Here is a 15926-nt window from a genome sequence, read left to right as displayed (position 1 = left end):
GTAGGTTGTGTCCTTGCAGAAAGCAATTATTATAAATATCCAATTTTATAATCAAACCAAATAACAAGGACACAACTTGCATATTCCAAGTAAACAAAAGTATCCTACATAAAAGGACACATTTACTACAAACAAACTTGAACTAGTCCACCTACTAGACAGTTAGAAAGTCTATAACATCTGATTTCACATCAAACGAGCCACCGAGCAGCAGTCGTCAAGGTCGCACTCTCTTGTTGCTGCACGATGGGCATTTGTACTGCTTAATATGCTCAGCCCTTGCTGGCGTAATCTTAACACACTTCCCATGGAACCATTTCTCGCAAATATCACAGCAAATCCAGAATTCATCCGCTGCATAATTCTCTCCACAAGCCCCACATAACGTCTCTCTGTGCTCCTCATCGTCGTCCTCTTCCATACCATCTTCACCCTCTTCCTTTGCCATTGCCGCCTTCGGATACTTGGGCTGAGACTCAGAACCTCGCTGCATATTTTCAAACATAAAAGGGAAACAAAAATATAATTTATAACGTCTGCTTCCCTTGAAGTTGAAAAGTTATCTCAAGCTTTCGGGTTCACTAGATTGGATTTCTAATGAATTTCTTTCTATTTTTGGTATAAAAAATGGAAGCCATGCTATTTTTCAGACACAATCTATAGTGGTAACTAGATTTTGATAAAGAAAATCCACAACCAATGATAAAATCAACTCCATAAATCCTTCAAACTGTGAGAATAATGTAATAGTATGTTTTTACACAGGCATCAACCAACTTTAACCCTAAAATTTAAACAAATTAACATTGAACAAAACAGCTAAGCAAAAGGAAAAATGTCCCGTACCTTGGAGTTTGATTTAGATTTGTTGCTACTATGATTTGAAACTGATGATTTTTCCTTTGTCTGTTTCTTAGCCACTCCTGCCACAACTTCGAATATTGTCGGAAGATCATTTATCATATTGAAAAGGCGTTTCCTGCATTGAATTGGTCAGTATTATTGCAGAAGAAAACATGGCTCAAAGTATATCATACTTGTTACAGCCAAATGCAAATCTGATACACAGCGTCCCGATTTAAGCATGCTAAATCATGCAAGGCCTAGCACATATCATGTACACAGACACTGTTAAGCGCTTCAAGCTGAGGCCTATACCTAACAATCAGACCAATTATACATCGGACATAGAACACCAAGCTTTTAAACTAATTAATGAGGCTTCCCGAACCAAATGACAAATTCTAGACAAGTTAAACAGTTTAAATAGCGTAATAAATTTTACCTTAAAGCGAAGATCCGTTCACGAAAGAAACATGTCAACCAAGAAATTTTCATTATTGACACATAATTAGTATAAAAATACAAATGATAACAAAACACCAAAACTGCAAGATAGTCGAAGCAATTATTTGGATGAAACTGTGTATAAAGTCAAAACGAGATACGATACTTGGGGCAAGGATAAAATTACCTATCAGCTTTATCGAATCCAAACCTAGCACCAAAATAGAAAGCCACAGAAAGTAACCACGCGTCACTGTGTACGGCAACCAAAGACAACCAATCCTTTTCCTGCATCCCATCTCTGGCGAAATTAATACCCAGCGCAGGCTCAGGAAGTTCTGGAGGCACCTCTTCAGCAGGTAAATTCACCTCCCATTGCTCACTGGGGTATCCATAGAGGCAAAGATTCTCCTTCTCTGTAACCAAAGTTTAAAATTTTAATTAACTACCTTCCACTCGTGCATCTGTAACCAAACGCTGAACGGACTTTTTATCCTAATCAAATCCGTGTAACCAACTAATAATCAAATAAAAAAAATCTACATTTGTAAAAAGAACCCATTCTAGTCTACCTCGTCTGAACAAATGTTGTAATAGATCCCTCTTTAGTTCAAAACAATTCATTCTTATCTTAGAAAGGAAAGTTCAAATTAAAAATAGAAAGGGTGTACAAAAACTGATAACTTCTTCTTCATGACATAAGAATTAAACAGAAACAAAAAGTTAGAATTGTAAATACCATTTCATGCGCTAAAATTTCATTTCATTTCACACTAAAGTTCGAATTTTTTCAGTTTAAATTATATATATATAAAAGATAATACATTGAAAAAAATTCCATTCTCTAGATAAATCATTTCCACAAAACGGAAGCTGAGTATAAAAAAACCCAGTACCTGGATCGCACTGATTGTAAAACTCTTCAACATCTGCAAGCAACACCAAAACCAGAAAAGTAAATAAGTAAAATAAACTTTAAAAGATGAAAACCAAGAACTGGTGGTTAAGAAGATGACAAACGAGTAAGACAAAGAGTAGGAATTTCAACAAAATAAGGATGAGGAGTAATACCAACAGTGAGAGCTTTAATCATGGCGTCTCGACGACCCTTGAAATCTCGAAATACTTCTTCGACTGTACGTGGGTTGTAGGAAGCACCGCCGTCCATAACACAGTCCTTTTTTTTTTTTTTAGTTTGGGGTAGAGAAGCAGCTAGGGGAAAAGGAAGGAAAGATTTGCTAGAATGGGTTCTTCTTTTTTAATTTTAAGAGAGCATTTGACTGACCAGTTTCTCTCTGGAAGGAAAAAGAGAGAGAGAGCGGAATTTTTAAAGTATTTTTTCCTTCAAAAAGAGAAAATAATTTAAGTGACTGAAAATGTCTTATAATATACGATTTAATTAATTTTTTTTGGATTTATAAAATTGACCAACAAATTCGCAACGCGAACTTCAATTTCGTAATTCAGTTTCCAAATTCGCAATGCGAATATGTAAATCGCAACGCGAATCTGTAAATCGCAACGTGAATTTGTAATTCGCAACACATAAGTCAAATTCGTAACACAGAAGTCAAATTCACAAAGCGCGTTTATTTTCGCAACACATTTTATTTTCGAATTCGAAACACAATATTAATTTCGCAACACAAATGTAAACAATATAATCGCAAATCATAACCTAAAACCCTAAATCACAACTCAGTCTCATCTCCATCTCTCACTCTCTACGGCGACATCCGTCCCTATCTCCGACGAAATCCGTCCCCATCTCTGGCGAAATCCGTCTATCTCCATCTCTCAGAGCCACCCTCACAACCATTCACGGTCACAAATAAAAAAACAACTACTGAGGGTTATTTTTTTAATTATTTTTATTTTGAAATTTTGTATTATTATTAGATTTTTCATATTTAAATTGATGATAAATTTACTGGTAATTTCTTCAATAATAAATTAACCATTTCACTTAGATTGCTTAGTAAATTCATTCGGTTGCTGCCAATACTACTAAACTGTTTAGTCTTTAACCCTGTGAAATTAATATTTGTCTTTGTTTTATCTTTTGGTTGAAGTAATGCAATTCATTCAAGTTTCAATTTGCAGAAGAATAGTTTTTGAAACTTAAATTCGCAACACGAAAATGAAAAATCGCAACGCGATTTTAGTTTCGCGTTGTGATTTTAAGTTTCAGAAACTACTCTTCTTCTGCAAATTGAAACTTGAATGAATTGCATTACTCAACCAAAAAATAAAGACAAATACTAACTTTACAGTGTTGTGAATTTAAGTTTCAAGAATAAACTACTACTCTTTAGGTTGTCCTTGAACCTGCACTAAACCTATATGTTGTCTATAAGTGCTTACTTCTGGAATGTTATCTGATGTATTTTGTGAACTATGATAGAATAATGACTTGGGTGAATATCGTGCTAGTTTAAAACATATTTGGCTTTGTTTTCACTGTTTAATATCATGTCTGTTTATAGTGTATAATTTGTAGTTTTTGATATATCTAACTTGGTATGTTTATTGTTTTTGTTAGAAATTTTTTCGGCTTCATTAACTCTAAGGAATAAATTAAGCCTAGCCACTACAATAGGGTCTACACTTACACCTGTACAAAGAAAATTGTTTGAGGATTCTTGCTTCGGGCCATAGCTGAAAGTACAACATCCAGGTGGAGATATTATGTTGACCCATTTGTTTCTTCAGACCATGACTAATGATCTACCCGAGAGGATACAACGTGGTGATGAAGAGATATGGTTTTATTTTCCACCGACGTATACTTGTTTTGGGCGGGAGGAGTTTTTCTTAATCACTGGTCTACGCTTCGGACACGATGAAGTAGGTCGGTACACTAGTCATATCGCCCGCCCATCATGGTTATCTAGGGTTTTTCCTGAGCTGGCAAAGACGAAGCACAGTTTACACGTCGACGACTTGAAAAGATTACTTGTTAAAGATGGTTTTACTCAGATGGATGACCTCGATGTTGTCCGAGTATGCCTTTTATTACTTTTGCATGCCGGTTTTTTAGGCAAAAAGGCCATACAACCTATTTCTGAGGACCTAATATTATTGTTAGAGGACTTAAATGCATGGAACGTCTTTCCGTGGGGTTCATATCTATGGAAAGCTACATGAAAAAAGTTATCATCTGCCTTTGAGGACCGAAAAAGTTTGCGTGGCCATTGTTCCAAATACACTTTGACATGCTTTATTTGGGCCTTTAAGGTAAGAATTTCTATATAATTTTTCCAATATTATAATTAATTATTTAACAATTACTAATGTTTGGTTATTATATTGTTTGTAGATTTGAATATTTGAGGCTTTTCCCAGCATGTAGACATATGCAATCAAAAATTCAAATGATACTCCTAGGGCTATTTCCTGGAGGAGGATTCGGCTGTTGGATTGGAAAGAGTTACTACCATATACGACGATGAATGATGTAAGTTAACACAAATACTACCATATATAAACAAGTTATTACTAGTAGACGTTTAACTTTGTTTGAGATTTTATATTGTTAGGAGTCCAACTATCCATTACAGAAGCTGACACCCACAGAGGCTGTGCTTGCCACTGATTGGTGGCAAGCTAGTAAGTGTTGTTTTGATGGCACGGATGATGAGCACCCCCGCTTCGAGTTCCATCACCTGATCGAGCCGATTCTACAGCTCGACACCCATAGTCATCACCTGATCGAGCCGATTATACACCTCCACAACGAGAGCCATCACCTATTCCATCACATCATCGAGCCTCTTCTCCACCATCACCTCATGATAGGCGACTGGAAAAGACGCCACGACATTTATCTCCCTGTTCTCCACCTCCACGGGATGAGTTAGGGGAGTTACGTGATGAGGTCAGTGCTTTGCGTGAGGAGGTTGATACTTTACGTGACGACAATGGTGCATGGCGTGATGAGGTACGGTCTTTACGTGGTGAGGTAGATGTTTTACGCGATGACAATGGTGCTTTACGTGGTGAGGTATCTACTTTACGTGATGAGGTAGCCGCTCTAAGTGAGATTATTGCATCGTTGTAGAATGAGGTTCATACTCTACGCAATAAGGTAAGTTTGTTTAATACTATACTAAAAATGCAAATAACCTTTTTTTGGTATTATTTATTTGTTTATTTACTGATTTTTGTATTAATTTATTTTTAGCGGCCTAATAAGGTAGATGCTTTATGTAGGGTTTTTCTTGTACGACGGGGTTCACGCATCAGACGTCGTGCACGTGCCATTACATCTCCTTTCACCCCAATACTTCCAAGACTCCATAAGAAGAAGCCTGATTCACCTGTCATCGTTCAAGAGGCCCACCTATCTTTCAAGAGGCCTCTCCCACCGTTCAAGAGGCCACTCTCATCATTCAAGAGGCCACTCTCACCGTTCAAGAGTCTGATTCATATCGCATATTATATCGACATATTGATAAACCCCCTCATGTGTCCAATATGATGGATTCGAGTTGGCTTTCATATCAGTTATCGGTCAGTACCATTTCGGTATCTGAAGTGGAGAGGAGAACACTACCAGACACAATTAAGGATAATACCCTTTGGGCTAAGACCACAATTGATTTTTATCTACATGAGCGGAGCCAGGGGTATTACGCTGACATATGCAAACTCGACGATGATATTCATTTGTTTCTTGATCGGTGGGGTGTTTTATTAGGGGTTGAAGACAATGGCTATTTCGAATGGGGGGTAAGTCTTATATTCTTCTTATATTGCATTTTGATTAATTTTTTTTAAAATTTATTAAATTCACTAATAAATTTATTTTTTTATAAAACAACATATTGATGCATGGGTGTCACGTCTTCTGATAATAAGGTAATTGAAGAAAATAAAAAATACACGATAGACTATTATGCCTTCGTCTTTTCACGTTGTTCACTTAAAGGATCATAGAGACGCTTCATATGTGTTGGGTAATGAAAAAGCTAAACTTTATCCTGCGTGGTGGGACTTGGGAGGTCGATAAGGTTAGTATTTATTTTTGAATATTTTAAAGGTGTTCATAAATTTTATTTGATGTGCGCAATTGAATTATTATTTATTATTGCAGGTGTTTATCCCTGTTATGGAACGTCGTCATTGGCTTCTCGTTGAGCTTCAACTCCCATCCCTAAAGATGATAGTATATGACAGCATGTTGAATTACATACCATTTTCTGATCTGAGAGATATTATTTGTAAAGGATGGAGCGCTCATTTGGCTAAATACTTGGATGCGATTGATTATTGGACTAATTATGGAAACAAGAAGCCAAAGAAGTTCAAAGTTACAATGATCAAAGATGAGACAGTGCCACAACAAACGGAGGGAGCCAGAGGGGATTGTGGTCCTCTCGTATGCATGTGCTTGGAACGTTTGATGACAGAAAGTAAACAGTTTCTACCTCCCACAGATAGAGATAGAGATGTAGTAGGTTTATGGTTTCGTCATTTTATGGCTAGAGCGATATATGCGAGACGTTGCCTACCTGCATCCGCGTGCTGAAAGTATGCATAAACAACACAAATTGGTAAGTTTGAGCAAGTGTTGTTAACATATATACTCTTTGTTGGTTTGAAAATGTTTGGTTAAGTACCTAGATAATTTGTTGTTTGTTGGTTTTAGATGTGTAGAAAGTGTTGTTTGAGCAAATGTTTGGTTTCTACAGGTTAATCCTGAAGTGAGCTGCGTGAAATTGATGTATTTGTGCATAAACAACCAGCTGTTGATTTGTTTTTTTAGATGTGTAAATAAGAATTGTTTTTTGCTTGTTTAATTGATTTGTTGTTTAAGAAAATTTCAATCTGCATTATGTTGAAGGCAAAAAAGATCTGTTGAAGGCAAAAAAGATCTGTTGAAGGTATACTTTCACAATGCGAAAGTCAAATTCACGTTGCGATGGTTGCGAAAGTCAAATTCGCAACGCAAAAATCAAATTTGTAACGTGAAAATCGCAATGCAAATTTGACTTTCGCAACCATCGCAACGCGAATTTGACTTTCGCAACAATCGCAACAAAAAAATTGCAACGTGAATTTGATTTTCGCGTTGTGAATTCAAGAAAAACACCTTCAAAAAGATAACAAACAACAATCTGATAAGTGATAACAACTGAAAAGATCATAGTAATGTTCAAGCTTAAGTTACTGATGAATGTCTAACTGAAAATGTATGCATTCACACATAAAATACACATAATATAACGTATGCATTTAAAAACACATAAGTTAATAAGTCCCAAAAGGTGAAGCCGGTTGTGATTGAGATTTTGATTGTGATTGCAATTTTGATTTCCTTTTACTTGGCACCATATGAGCTTTGGATTTTGATGAGGATCCATATTTTGATAGAGGAAAAGATGATTGTGATGGCACTGGTGATCCACATGTCAACCTTGTATGACCACTTTCCTTGCACCGACTACATATCGATATCCTCTTCTCTTCACCCTTAGATGATATACGATCGTGATTTTTTTGTCGGCCAGGTAATCTTCTGTCCATGACTGGTGGCAAAATTGTTTGTAAGTCATCTGGTATGTCCGACTCAGAAGGATGTGGAATAGGGTAGACAATCTCGGCATAAGTCTGTCGATATACTTATGTAGTGTAGCAATCCATAGCGTATGCGCTTGAATCATCTTGGTTTAGATGAAGAGAAACTTTCTTAACATGGCCACACGGATAACCAGATGTTTGTCATTTCATACAACTACACGTCTTTGCATTTATATCTACAAGCCCATTTAAGTTATTATCCAATACTTCAAACAAAGTGTTTGAACATGGTTCAACTCTCCATGACGTTGACTTCACAACACGTTTCGTTATCTTTTTTTCAGTCCATGGTGTAACACGACATTCCAATGTTCCTGTAAATTTAAATAAATAATAATTAGTAAAATATATAAATATGATAAGTTACGAATTTAAAGAAATAATACATGCATGGTTTCTTTTCTTGTAGTACCACTGTTTAATAGAGGCTCGAAAAAACTCCATTAACATAGTAATGGGTAATTTCCGGGAATGACGACCTAGAGTGTTGATTGATTCTGCACTATTAGACATCATAAAACCATATCTTGCTCCAAGTTGATGTACTCTTGACCATCTTTCAAACTCGACATCTTCTAGTGTTTGAGCACATTGAGGCAAAACACGTCTTAAACAATTTATATGCTTATTAAAATCCACTTTCCGATAAGCTTTTACAGTCTTCCAGTATGTTTATTTGTGATTTTTTTATACCAGCAGACCTTGATTTTAGATTTTTGTACAAATGAACACCACAAAGTCCATGAAAAGCATCTGGGAAACACGTTCTAACAGCGTTGTCAATTGAGTTTGCCCTATCTGATATGATTGTCAGATTGTTAATAGGATCTATGCAATCCCTAAGATGCCCCATAAACCATGTCCATGAATCAGAGGTTTCAGATTTGCCAACCCCGTAAGCTATTACAGTATCTCATTGTTAGCATCCATGGCTACTGCTAATAAGCTTACTCCAAGGTATCGACCTTTCAAATGTGCTTCATCAACTATAATAATTGGGCGTATGCAAGTAATAAACGAACGAATCTACAAAATAATATACACAAGAAATATAATCATTTAAATGTGAAATGCATGTAACTAACAAAAATGAGTCAATAAAATTATATTGATTTACTAACCGCATCACCAATGGCGATAAACATCAACTCAAAGCGTCCATCTCTATATGTTTTGATATGAGTTATCGACCCAGGATTTTTCAGCTTTAAATTATGACAATAAGCCGACAATTGGGCAAACAATGCTTCTGGAGACCCCCTCAACAATTCCAATGCATAACATTTGGCTCTCCAAGCTTAAGAATATGATATACTAATCTTGAACCGAGCATTCATGTCAGTTATAATTTCATGTCCCTGATATACCCTGTCATTCAAAAACATTAACTCAGCCAGAAAACCACCCAACATCTTCTTTTTGTTTGCCTGTCTATGGTGAGGAAAAACTTGGGTTCTTGAACATGCATATTTATCAATAAATTCCTAACTTGAAACATTTCGCAATCTTTTATCCTCTTTGCAATCATACGCCACATACAGTTTTTTTTTCAATCATACATTTTGTTTCGAAACGATCTTTGCTTGATTTGTTAACTTGTAGTTGATAGCCATCTTTCATACATTTCGTATACAAAGGTATCTTCAAGTGTTCCTTTGTATCAAAACAATCATCTTTCTTGATACGAATAACTTTTATGAAACAATCAACTACTATTTTTACCAACTCTTCTTCCGGTATCTGAAGTAATTCTGGCATATTCCAGTTATACTCTTGTGGCATTTTCTTCTTTTTCTTTTCTTCGGGGACTTCTTATTCTTATTTTTCTTCTTCAGGGTTATATGAATTACATAATGGATGTTCAACATGTTCATTAATAGTCGTAACTTCCTCATCATTATTATCAACAACATCTTCCTCGGCAGTGGCTGTTTCATCATCAAAATTCGGGTATTGACCAATATCAAAATCATTACACGCATGGTCTGTTTCTTCTTTTGAAACATCATCAATATCTGAGTATTGACCAAGATCAAAGTCCAGGTATTGACCAAGATCAAATTTCGAATACTGACTAGTACTCACAATTTTTTCTGTTGGCTCATAATCGTCTAATTGGTCAATACAAAAACCAGAATTTGGTGCTGAAAGTTGATTGGGATTTGGATTAGGAAAAGACTGCGGGTTTTGAGATTGTGTTTGATATTGTGTTTGGTATTGGAAATGTGGTGAAATAAAATTTTCTTGGTGATGAAATTGTGGTAGAACCATTAAATTTTGAGGTTCATAACAACGTTGTACATTGTGAGCACCATAAACTGGGGTTGAAGAACTTAGTTGATTACTACCCGCTATTGACCAAACTTCACTACTTCTAGGTTCAACAACATACAATGTGTAACATCCTCAATATCAGGTTAGTGATCAAATTGTAAAGTTTCAGAAATTGGTGATTAAAGTAGAAGAATGAAATAGTTCAATAATTTATTTGGGAATATTTCCAGGAAGTTGTTAGTAATTATTAAAGGAATTAAGGACAAAGTGGTCATTTGTCATAAAAGATGTTTTTTTATCTCTTTAAGAAGAGATAAACATGTGGGAGGGGAAGGAGTATCTGGAAAACTCTTCTTCTTCTTGCTTTCTTCTTCTCCAACATGCTGAGCAAAGGTGAGTTTAATTTCAGCTGTTTAATTCTTGGATTTATAAGTTGATTTTGATTCTTTGAGTATTATATAAGCTTAAGGAAAGCTTATATAAGCTTTAAACATCAAGAATAGAGAATTAAAAAGGAAATTATATGAAGGGTGTAGAAATAGACTTTTGTTATAGAAAGGTTTTTGAAGTTCTAAAGCTGGATTTGACTTGTCAATGGTCTAATTAAGAAGTTAGAAGCAATTGAATGAAATTTGGAACATGTTAGAAATTGAGTATGATTCTTGAATTTCATAAGGAATATAGGATTTTGAGGTTAAATATGATTTACATTGATATAAGTTGATTTAAGTAATGGTAGTTGAATTTAATGACATATTAGAGGCTTAAAATAGAAGAATTAAGGGAAGAGTTGATGATTTTCGTGCTAAAATACAAACCATCGTCTCGATGATGTCTCCCGGCAATGGCATGCTCTCGTCCCAATCTTCTGGTTCTTCTTGCTTCACTCGCTTCACGCAAACCAATGTTTAAGCACTGCCCATTGCTTTCTTTTTGAATAGGAAACTTTTAGTTTCCATGGAATCTTGGGGACTTAAATGATCAAGGTATGAAATCATCTATGGAGGCATTAATTGATGTAAAGTTCCATAGGTTTTTACGCCTATATCTTAGCCAATGTTGACCTATATGAACAATATGGCATTTTCATGGGCGATTATTTGTTTTGATGTTCATTATAAGACAAGAGAGCCGGCTCTAACTTAGTCTACTTGTTACATATGTATAAGATCATGTTTGAATTATAACACACCCTCCTATACTACTAACGTCATTAATTGAATTATAAAGATTGTAATTTTTTCTTTAACAAACTAAAGATCATAAATTTAAATACACTGAAAAGTGAATTATTAATTACTTTATAATGAGGGTCATAGTTTGGGAGTTGATATTAACATTTTAAAGTTTATGAATTAATTTAAAATGGTGTCATGGTTCAAGGAATGATATACAATATTTTAAAGTTTAATGATTAATTTAGAATGTGAATATAGTTCGAGGGACCTTCTATGGAATTATCTCTTGTAATTATTAACCACATTAGAAGTGAACAGAACTCGACTAAAAAATTGAATTTTTTTCTCAATTTTAAGTTACTCGAGTCAAGTCAAATTATTGATTCGATTTTCAAGTTCTAATCAAGTTGAAATTTGAACCATATGCTCCTAAACCATCATAGTATCCCTATGTACATTCAATTCCTCTTTTTGATAACAAGTTTTTTTATTTTTTCAATTTAATCTCTCAACTTTGCATGATGTCCTTATTTCTTTAATTCCTTATTTATTTTAAGTTCATTTTTACCAAATTTGAACTATATGCTCTCATACCACTATAGTATACCTATGTAACTTCAATTTTTTTTAACTAAAAACGTACTTTTTTTAATTTAGTCACTTAACTTTATATTTTACTCAATTTAGTCTTTTGACTATAGTTGTTTGTAAATTCTTTATTCCCATCAATTTCTTGACTCCTTTATACTCTCATTAATATTTTACCCTCAAAATATCTTATTTAAAATATAATATTGTAAATATATTTTATAATTTTATATTGTATTTGAAATATTAAATAACATTATAATGTGAAAAGAATATAAAGATATAATATGTTATATGGTTAGAGAAAGTCAAAAAAATTGAAACTAATTTGTACCATAAATTTTCATACCATAATACAATAAATAATTACAATAAATTTTCATAAAAACTCAAATAATTCGACTCGAGTCGAATTTTATAAACTCGACTTAACTTGAAAAAAATTTAAATTAAGTTTGAGTCATAAAATATGACTCACCAACTCAAATAATTTAAATTTTCTTACTTGACTCGAGTGAATACGCACCCCTAAACCACGTATTATAATTGCAAAAATCAATGATAAAAAATGTTTATAATTACTTTTTATAAATTATAAACTATCATGAAATGACACTTTATGAATAAAATCTAAAGAGAAATCATCTCTAGATAGCATATTTTAAGTACGGGTGTATTCCCCGAAATAAACGTTTTTTTAAAATTTAAACCAAAATTAAAATCGAATGGTTAAAAAATTGAAATCGTTTTTTTCGGTTTGGTTCGGTTTTTTTAACGGTTCGGGTATTTCGGTTTTGTTTATTGGTTTTTCAATGAAAAAATCACTTGAAACTATAATTTTTTTAAAAAAATTGCCCATTTGGTTCAATATGGAACAAATGGGTTCCATATGGAAAACCCGAACCGAATCGAATTAAAAAAATTGAGACTTTAAACCGAACCGAAAATCGAACCGTATAATACCAAACCGAACCGTTTTACTCAGTTCGTGTCGATTTTTCGATTTTCTCGGTTTCGTTTAAGCATGTGAATAGGGATGGATTGAGGTGGTCACATGTTAAATTTATGATTATCAACCATCATTCATGATTCCATGAATTGGATGAAGAGAAATAGGAGATAACAGAAGAATTGAGAGAGAACCATCATTTCATTGATGAATCAAGCTTAGCAAATGATAACAGAGAGGAGTATTTCTACCAAAGGATTGGTAACAAACTGAAAATTTCCAACTGATTTCACTAATGTTCACCCAACATTCTTCTAAAGTTCTTTTCTATTCTTCAAACATCGCATTTGTTGCTTCTGGCCTGTCTTGACTGACTTGATTTCGACTGCCCTTTACGGGAAGGATACTGTACTTATGCTCAACTCCTCCAGAATTATCCTCAACTCGTCGATTAAATCAGATCGACGCTCCATCCTCACTGCCAAGTCCTGGAAGTTCATGGTATGACAACAATGGAGAGCCATCTTTAACTTATTGTCATTCTCAATCTCCGTCACAACCACATGGTGTACAAGATACCATCTGGTACTATTGGCCTCCAAATATCTGGTTGGACATAACAGCACAAATGCATACACCAATAAGTTCAATAAAACATAATCTTATATGAATTAAAGCTAGGATAATTCTACAGTCAAATTACCTCTTTATTTTTTCCTTCAGCCTGCCCATTGTTTCTGCTGGTGTCCTTAAATCAATACAGAACTCTATAGAGTCACCCATATCAGGGCTTCTGTAATAGTTGCTGATAGGCTTTGAATACAAAACCGAGTTCGGGTAGTACACCTTTTCATTATTGCCCTTCAGAAAGGTGGTCGTTAAAATATTTATCTCAACAACAAACTGTCATAGAGCATAGTTAGTAATCATTCTTCTTTTTCTTTTTCCAAAGATGCATATGGGAGCATGACCTTTCAGTAGTTTACCTTGACACCATCGACCACACAACGATCACCGACATCAAACGGATGCATCACAAATACGAATACAACGACTTGAAATATAGTCTTGCAGGTTTCTCCAAACAAAAAAGCTGCAATTACAAGAAGCACTCTTGTGGTTGAAGTTCCCACCAAAAGAAGCCATATAATAAAAGTGACCACAATCAAGATCGCGGAGACAAGTTTATTCAATTGTTCTAAAGCTTGCTTGGTGTCAAACAAAGTGAGTCCGAGTGCTTTCCGTTCCCTGTAACAATTTATCTGTATGAATAAAAGAAAACAAGCATGTCAAACAAGAATCCCTACATTTAGTTTTGAGTTTAAACAACTTAAACTATATATAACAGAACAGGGAATAATTCTTGTTAGAGTCTTCCAATAGTACTCTTAACACCCAGTTTTTGAATTCGTGTCTGTCAATTTTTCCATTTTTATATCCTTCAAACAATGGAAACACAATATCCACCTCCTCTTTAGTCATGAACCTTAAAAGGTCATCCTCATCAACAGGGTTTCAAATCGCGGTCGCGGTCACGTTTTCGGTTATTTCGGATTTATCGTGATTGCGGCCGTCGCGGGCGCTATTACGGTCGTCGCGGACGCTATTGCGGCCGTCGCGGATAACTCGAACGGCGGCGAAACCGCTATATCGCATACGAAATCACGGTCGCGGACCGTTTTTTGAAACCCTGCTCATCAATGTAACTGATCATGAAGAGACTATAGTTAAAGGCAAATTTTTAAAAAAATGGAATAAATGCAGGAAAAAAAATCACTTGAAGCATCATGAAAAGCTGATTTTCTAACCGGTTGTGATCATTTGGCGGTGGAGCAACCTTTCTGAAAATTTGATTAGCACAACTTCGTGCCTCCACCTCGTTAGTGATCTCTTTATCTGCTTGTTCACCATCTTCGTCACAACTACTTTCGTCAAAGGCGTTGGAGATTACGGTAAGCCCTGAATTGATGATATCATCAACCAACGCCTTCATTTGCCAAGATGAAACTTTTTCTTTCCGCAATCTATGGAGCTTTCCCGTGTCAATCAACCTTTTGGTTTCTTCAGCATTCTCCATCAACGGAGGTCCCGAAAGGCTCTGAAGTATGGACTGATGGAAGACCGAATCTTGTATTCTGTCAAAGAAATTGTTCTTATGGAAACTGGAAGTGAACACCATTAACAACAAAGTCTTCAACAACCACATAAATGCTCCAATGAGAATGCTTACAAGAGCCCAGGTTACGTAATCGAGAATTTTCGCGGCGGTCTTCGATCTCTCGACATCAAGAAACAAACCAACCCAGGTACCAAGAACTGAACTAAGCCATATAAACACTTGAACACTCTTCTTCAAACCATGAACGAAATACATCACTCTATTCCTCAGTAAAACGTTACTCAAGAAAACAACAAGAAACACAAACCAACTCGTAACCAACATACCACAGAATGTTACCATCAGAAGCACACACCATTCCCAAGTTTTCAAATCCCAGAAACGGATGTTGTGCAGTTTATCCACGGTCAAGCTAGATATTAAGCATCCCATGAGTAACAAAAAAATGACCCACTCGACCACAACTCGTTTCTTAAGCTTCTTCTTATAATGCCGTTTAACTTTCGTAATTATGACAGTTGGTGACTTATCAGCAGTTGGAGTGGTGGGTGAAGCTTGAGTATTTTGCACATGGTCCAATGCCTCTATTTCGTTCGGAGGTGACCCGTTTAGCGCTTTGAGATTGTCCTCCACTGCTTCTCTTCTCTGCCATGTCTTTTAGCTTCTACCAAAACCCCGATAAGACAACAAGTCAATTAAAACATGGATAATTAACAATCTTGGATCATACCTGCATTTAAGGTAAAATGATCAATTGAAAAATAAATGTATAAAGTATATGATATCTTGTATACTAAATTTGAAGTATTTAAAGTTATCAATTGTTTAGGTTAAATTCTATCATGATTTTAAAAAATAAATCGTTAACCACTCAAAATGTGATGATTGTAATATTTATGAGTTTTTAAAATTTTTATTTTAAAAAACTAAAAACTCACTAAAATCCTAA

General features: G+C 35.0%; 3 protein-coding genes across 3 annotated transcripts; all 3 read right to left on the bottom strand.

Moving 5' to 3' along the window:
* Window positions 1–121: 121 nt before the first annotated feature.
* On the bottom strand, window positions 122–2563 carry LOC120192572 (PHD finger protein ALFIN-LIKE 4-like). Its single transcript, XM_039195329.1, has 5 exons — window positions 2359–2563; window positions 2184–2216; window positions 1475–1703; window positions 847–979; window positions 122–487 (listed from the first exon to the last, which is right to left on the bottom strand). Exons 1-5 carry the CDS (start codon window positions 2453–2455, stop codon window positions 218–220), a joined length of 762 nt encoding a protein of 253 aa, XP_039051260.1. The 5' UTR covers window positions 2456–2563; the 3' UTR covers window positions 122–217.
* A 10687-nt stretch (window positions 2564–13250) lies between these two features.
* On the bottom strand, window positions 13251–14340 carry LOC120192527 (mechanosensitive ion channel protein 10-like). Its single transcript, XM_039195295.1, has 4 exons — window positions 14245–14340; window positions 13845–14120; window positions 13562–13761; window positions 13251–13464 (listed from the first exon to the last, which is right to left on the bottom strand). Exons 1-4 carry the CDS (start codon window positions 14338–14340, stop codon window positions 13251–13253), a joined length of 786 nt encoding a protein of 261 aa, XP_039051226.1.
* On the bottom strand, window positions 14302–15713 carry LOC120192526 (mechanosensitive ion channel protein 10-like). The gene is made up of 3 exons (XM_039195294.1): window positions 15708–15713; window positions 14661–15622; window positions 14302–14366 (listed from the first exon to the last, which is right to left on the bottom strand). Exons 1-3 carry the CDS (start codon window positions 15711–15713, stop codon window positions 14363–14365), a joined length of 972 nt encoding a protein of 323 aa, XP_039051225.1. The 3' UTR covers window positions 14302–14362.
* Between the last annotated feature and the right edge of the window lie 213 nt (window positions 15714–15926).

This window comes from Hibiscus syriacus, unplaced genomic scaffold (assembly GCF_006381635.1).
Source record: "Hibiscus syriacus cultivar Baekdansim isolate YM2019G1 unplaced genomic scaffold, ASM638163v2 tig00116975_pilon, whole genome shotgun sequence".
NCBI classification, from domain to species: domain Eukaryota; kingdom Viridiplantae; phylum Streptophyta; class Magnoliopsida; order Malvales; family Malvaceae; genus Hibiscus; species Hibiscus syriacus.
Note: the sequence above shows the minus strand (reverse complement) of the source record. Positions and strands in the feature narration are given on the sequence as shown.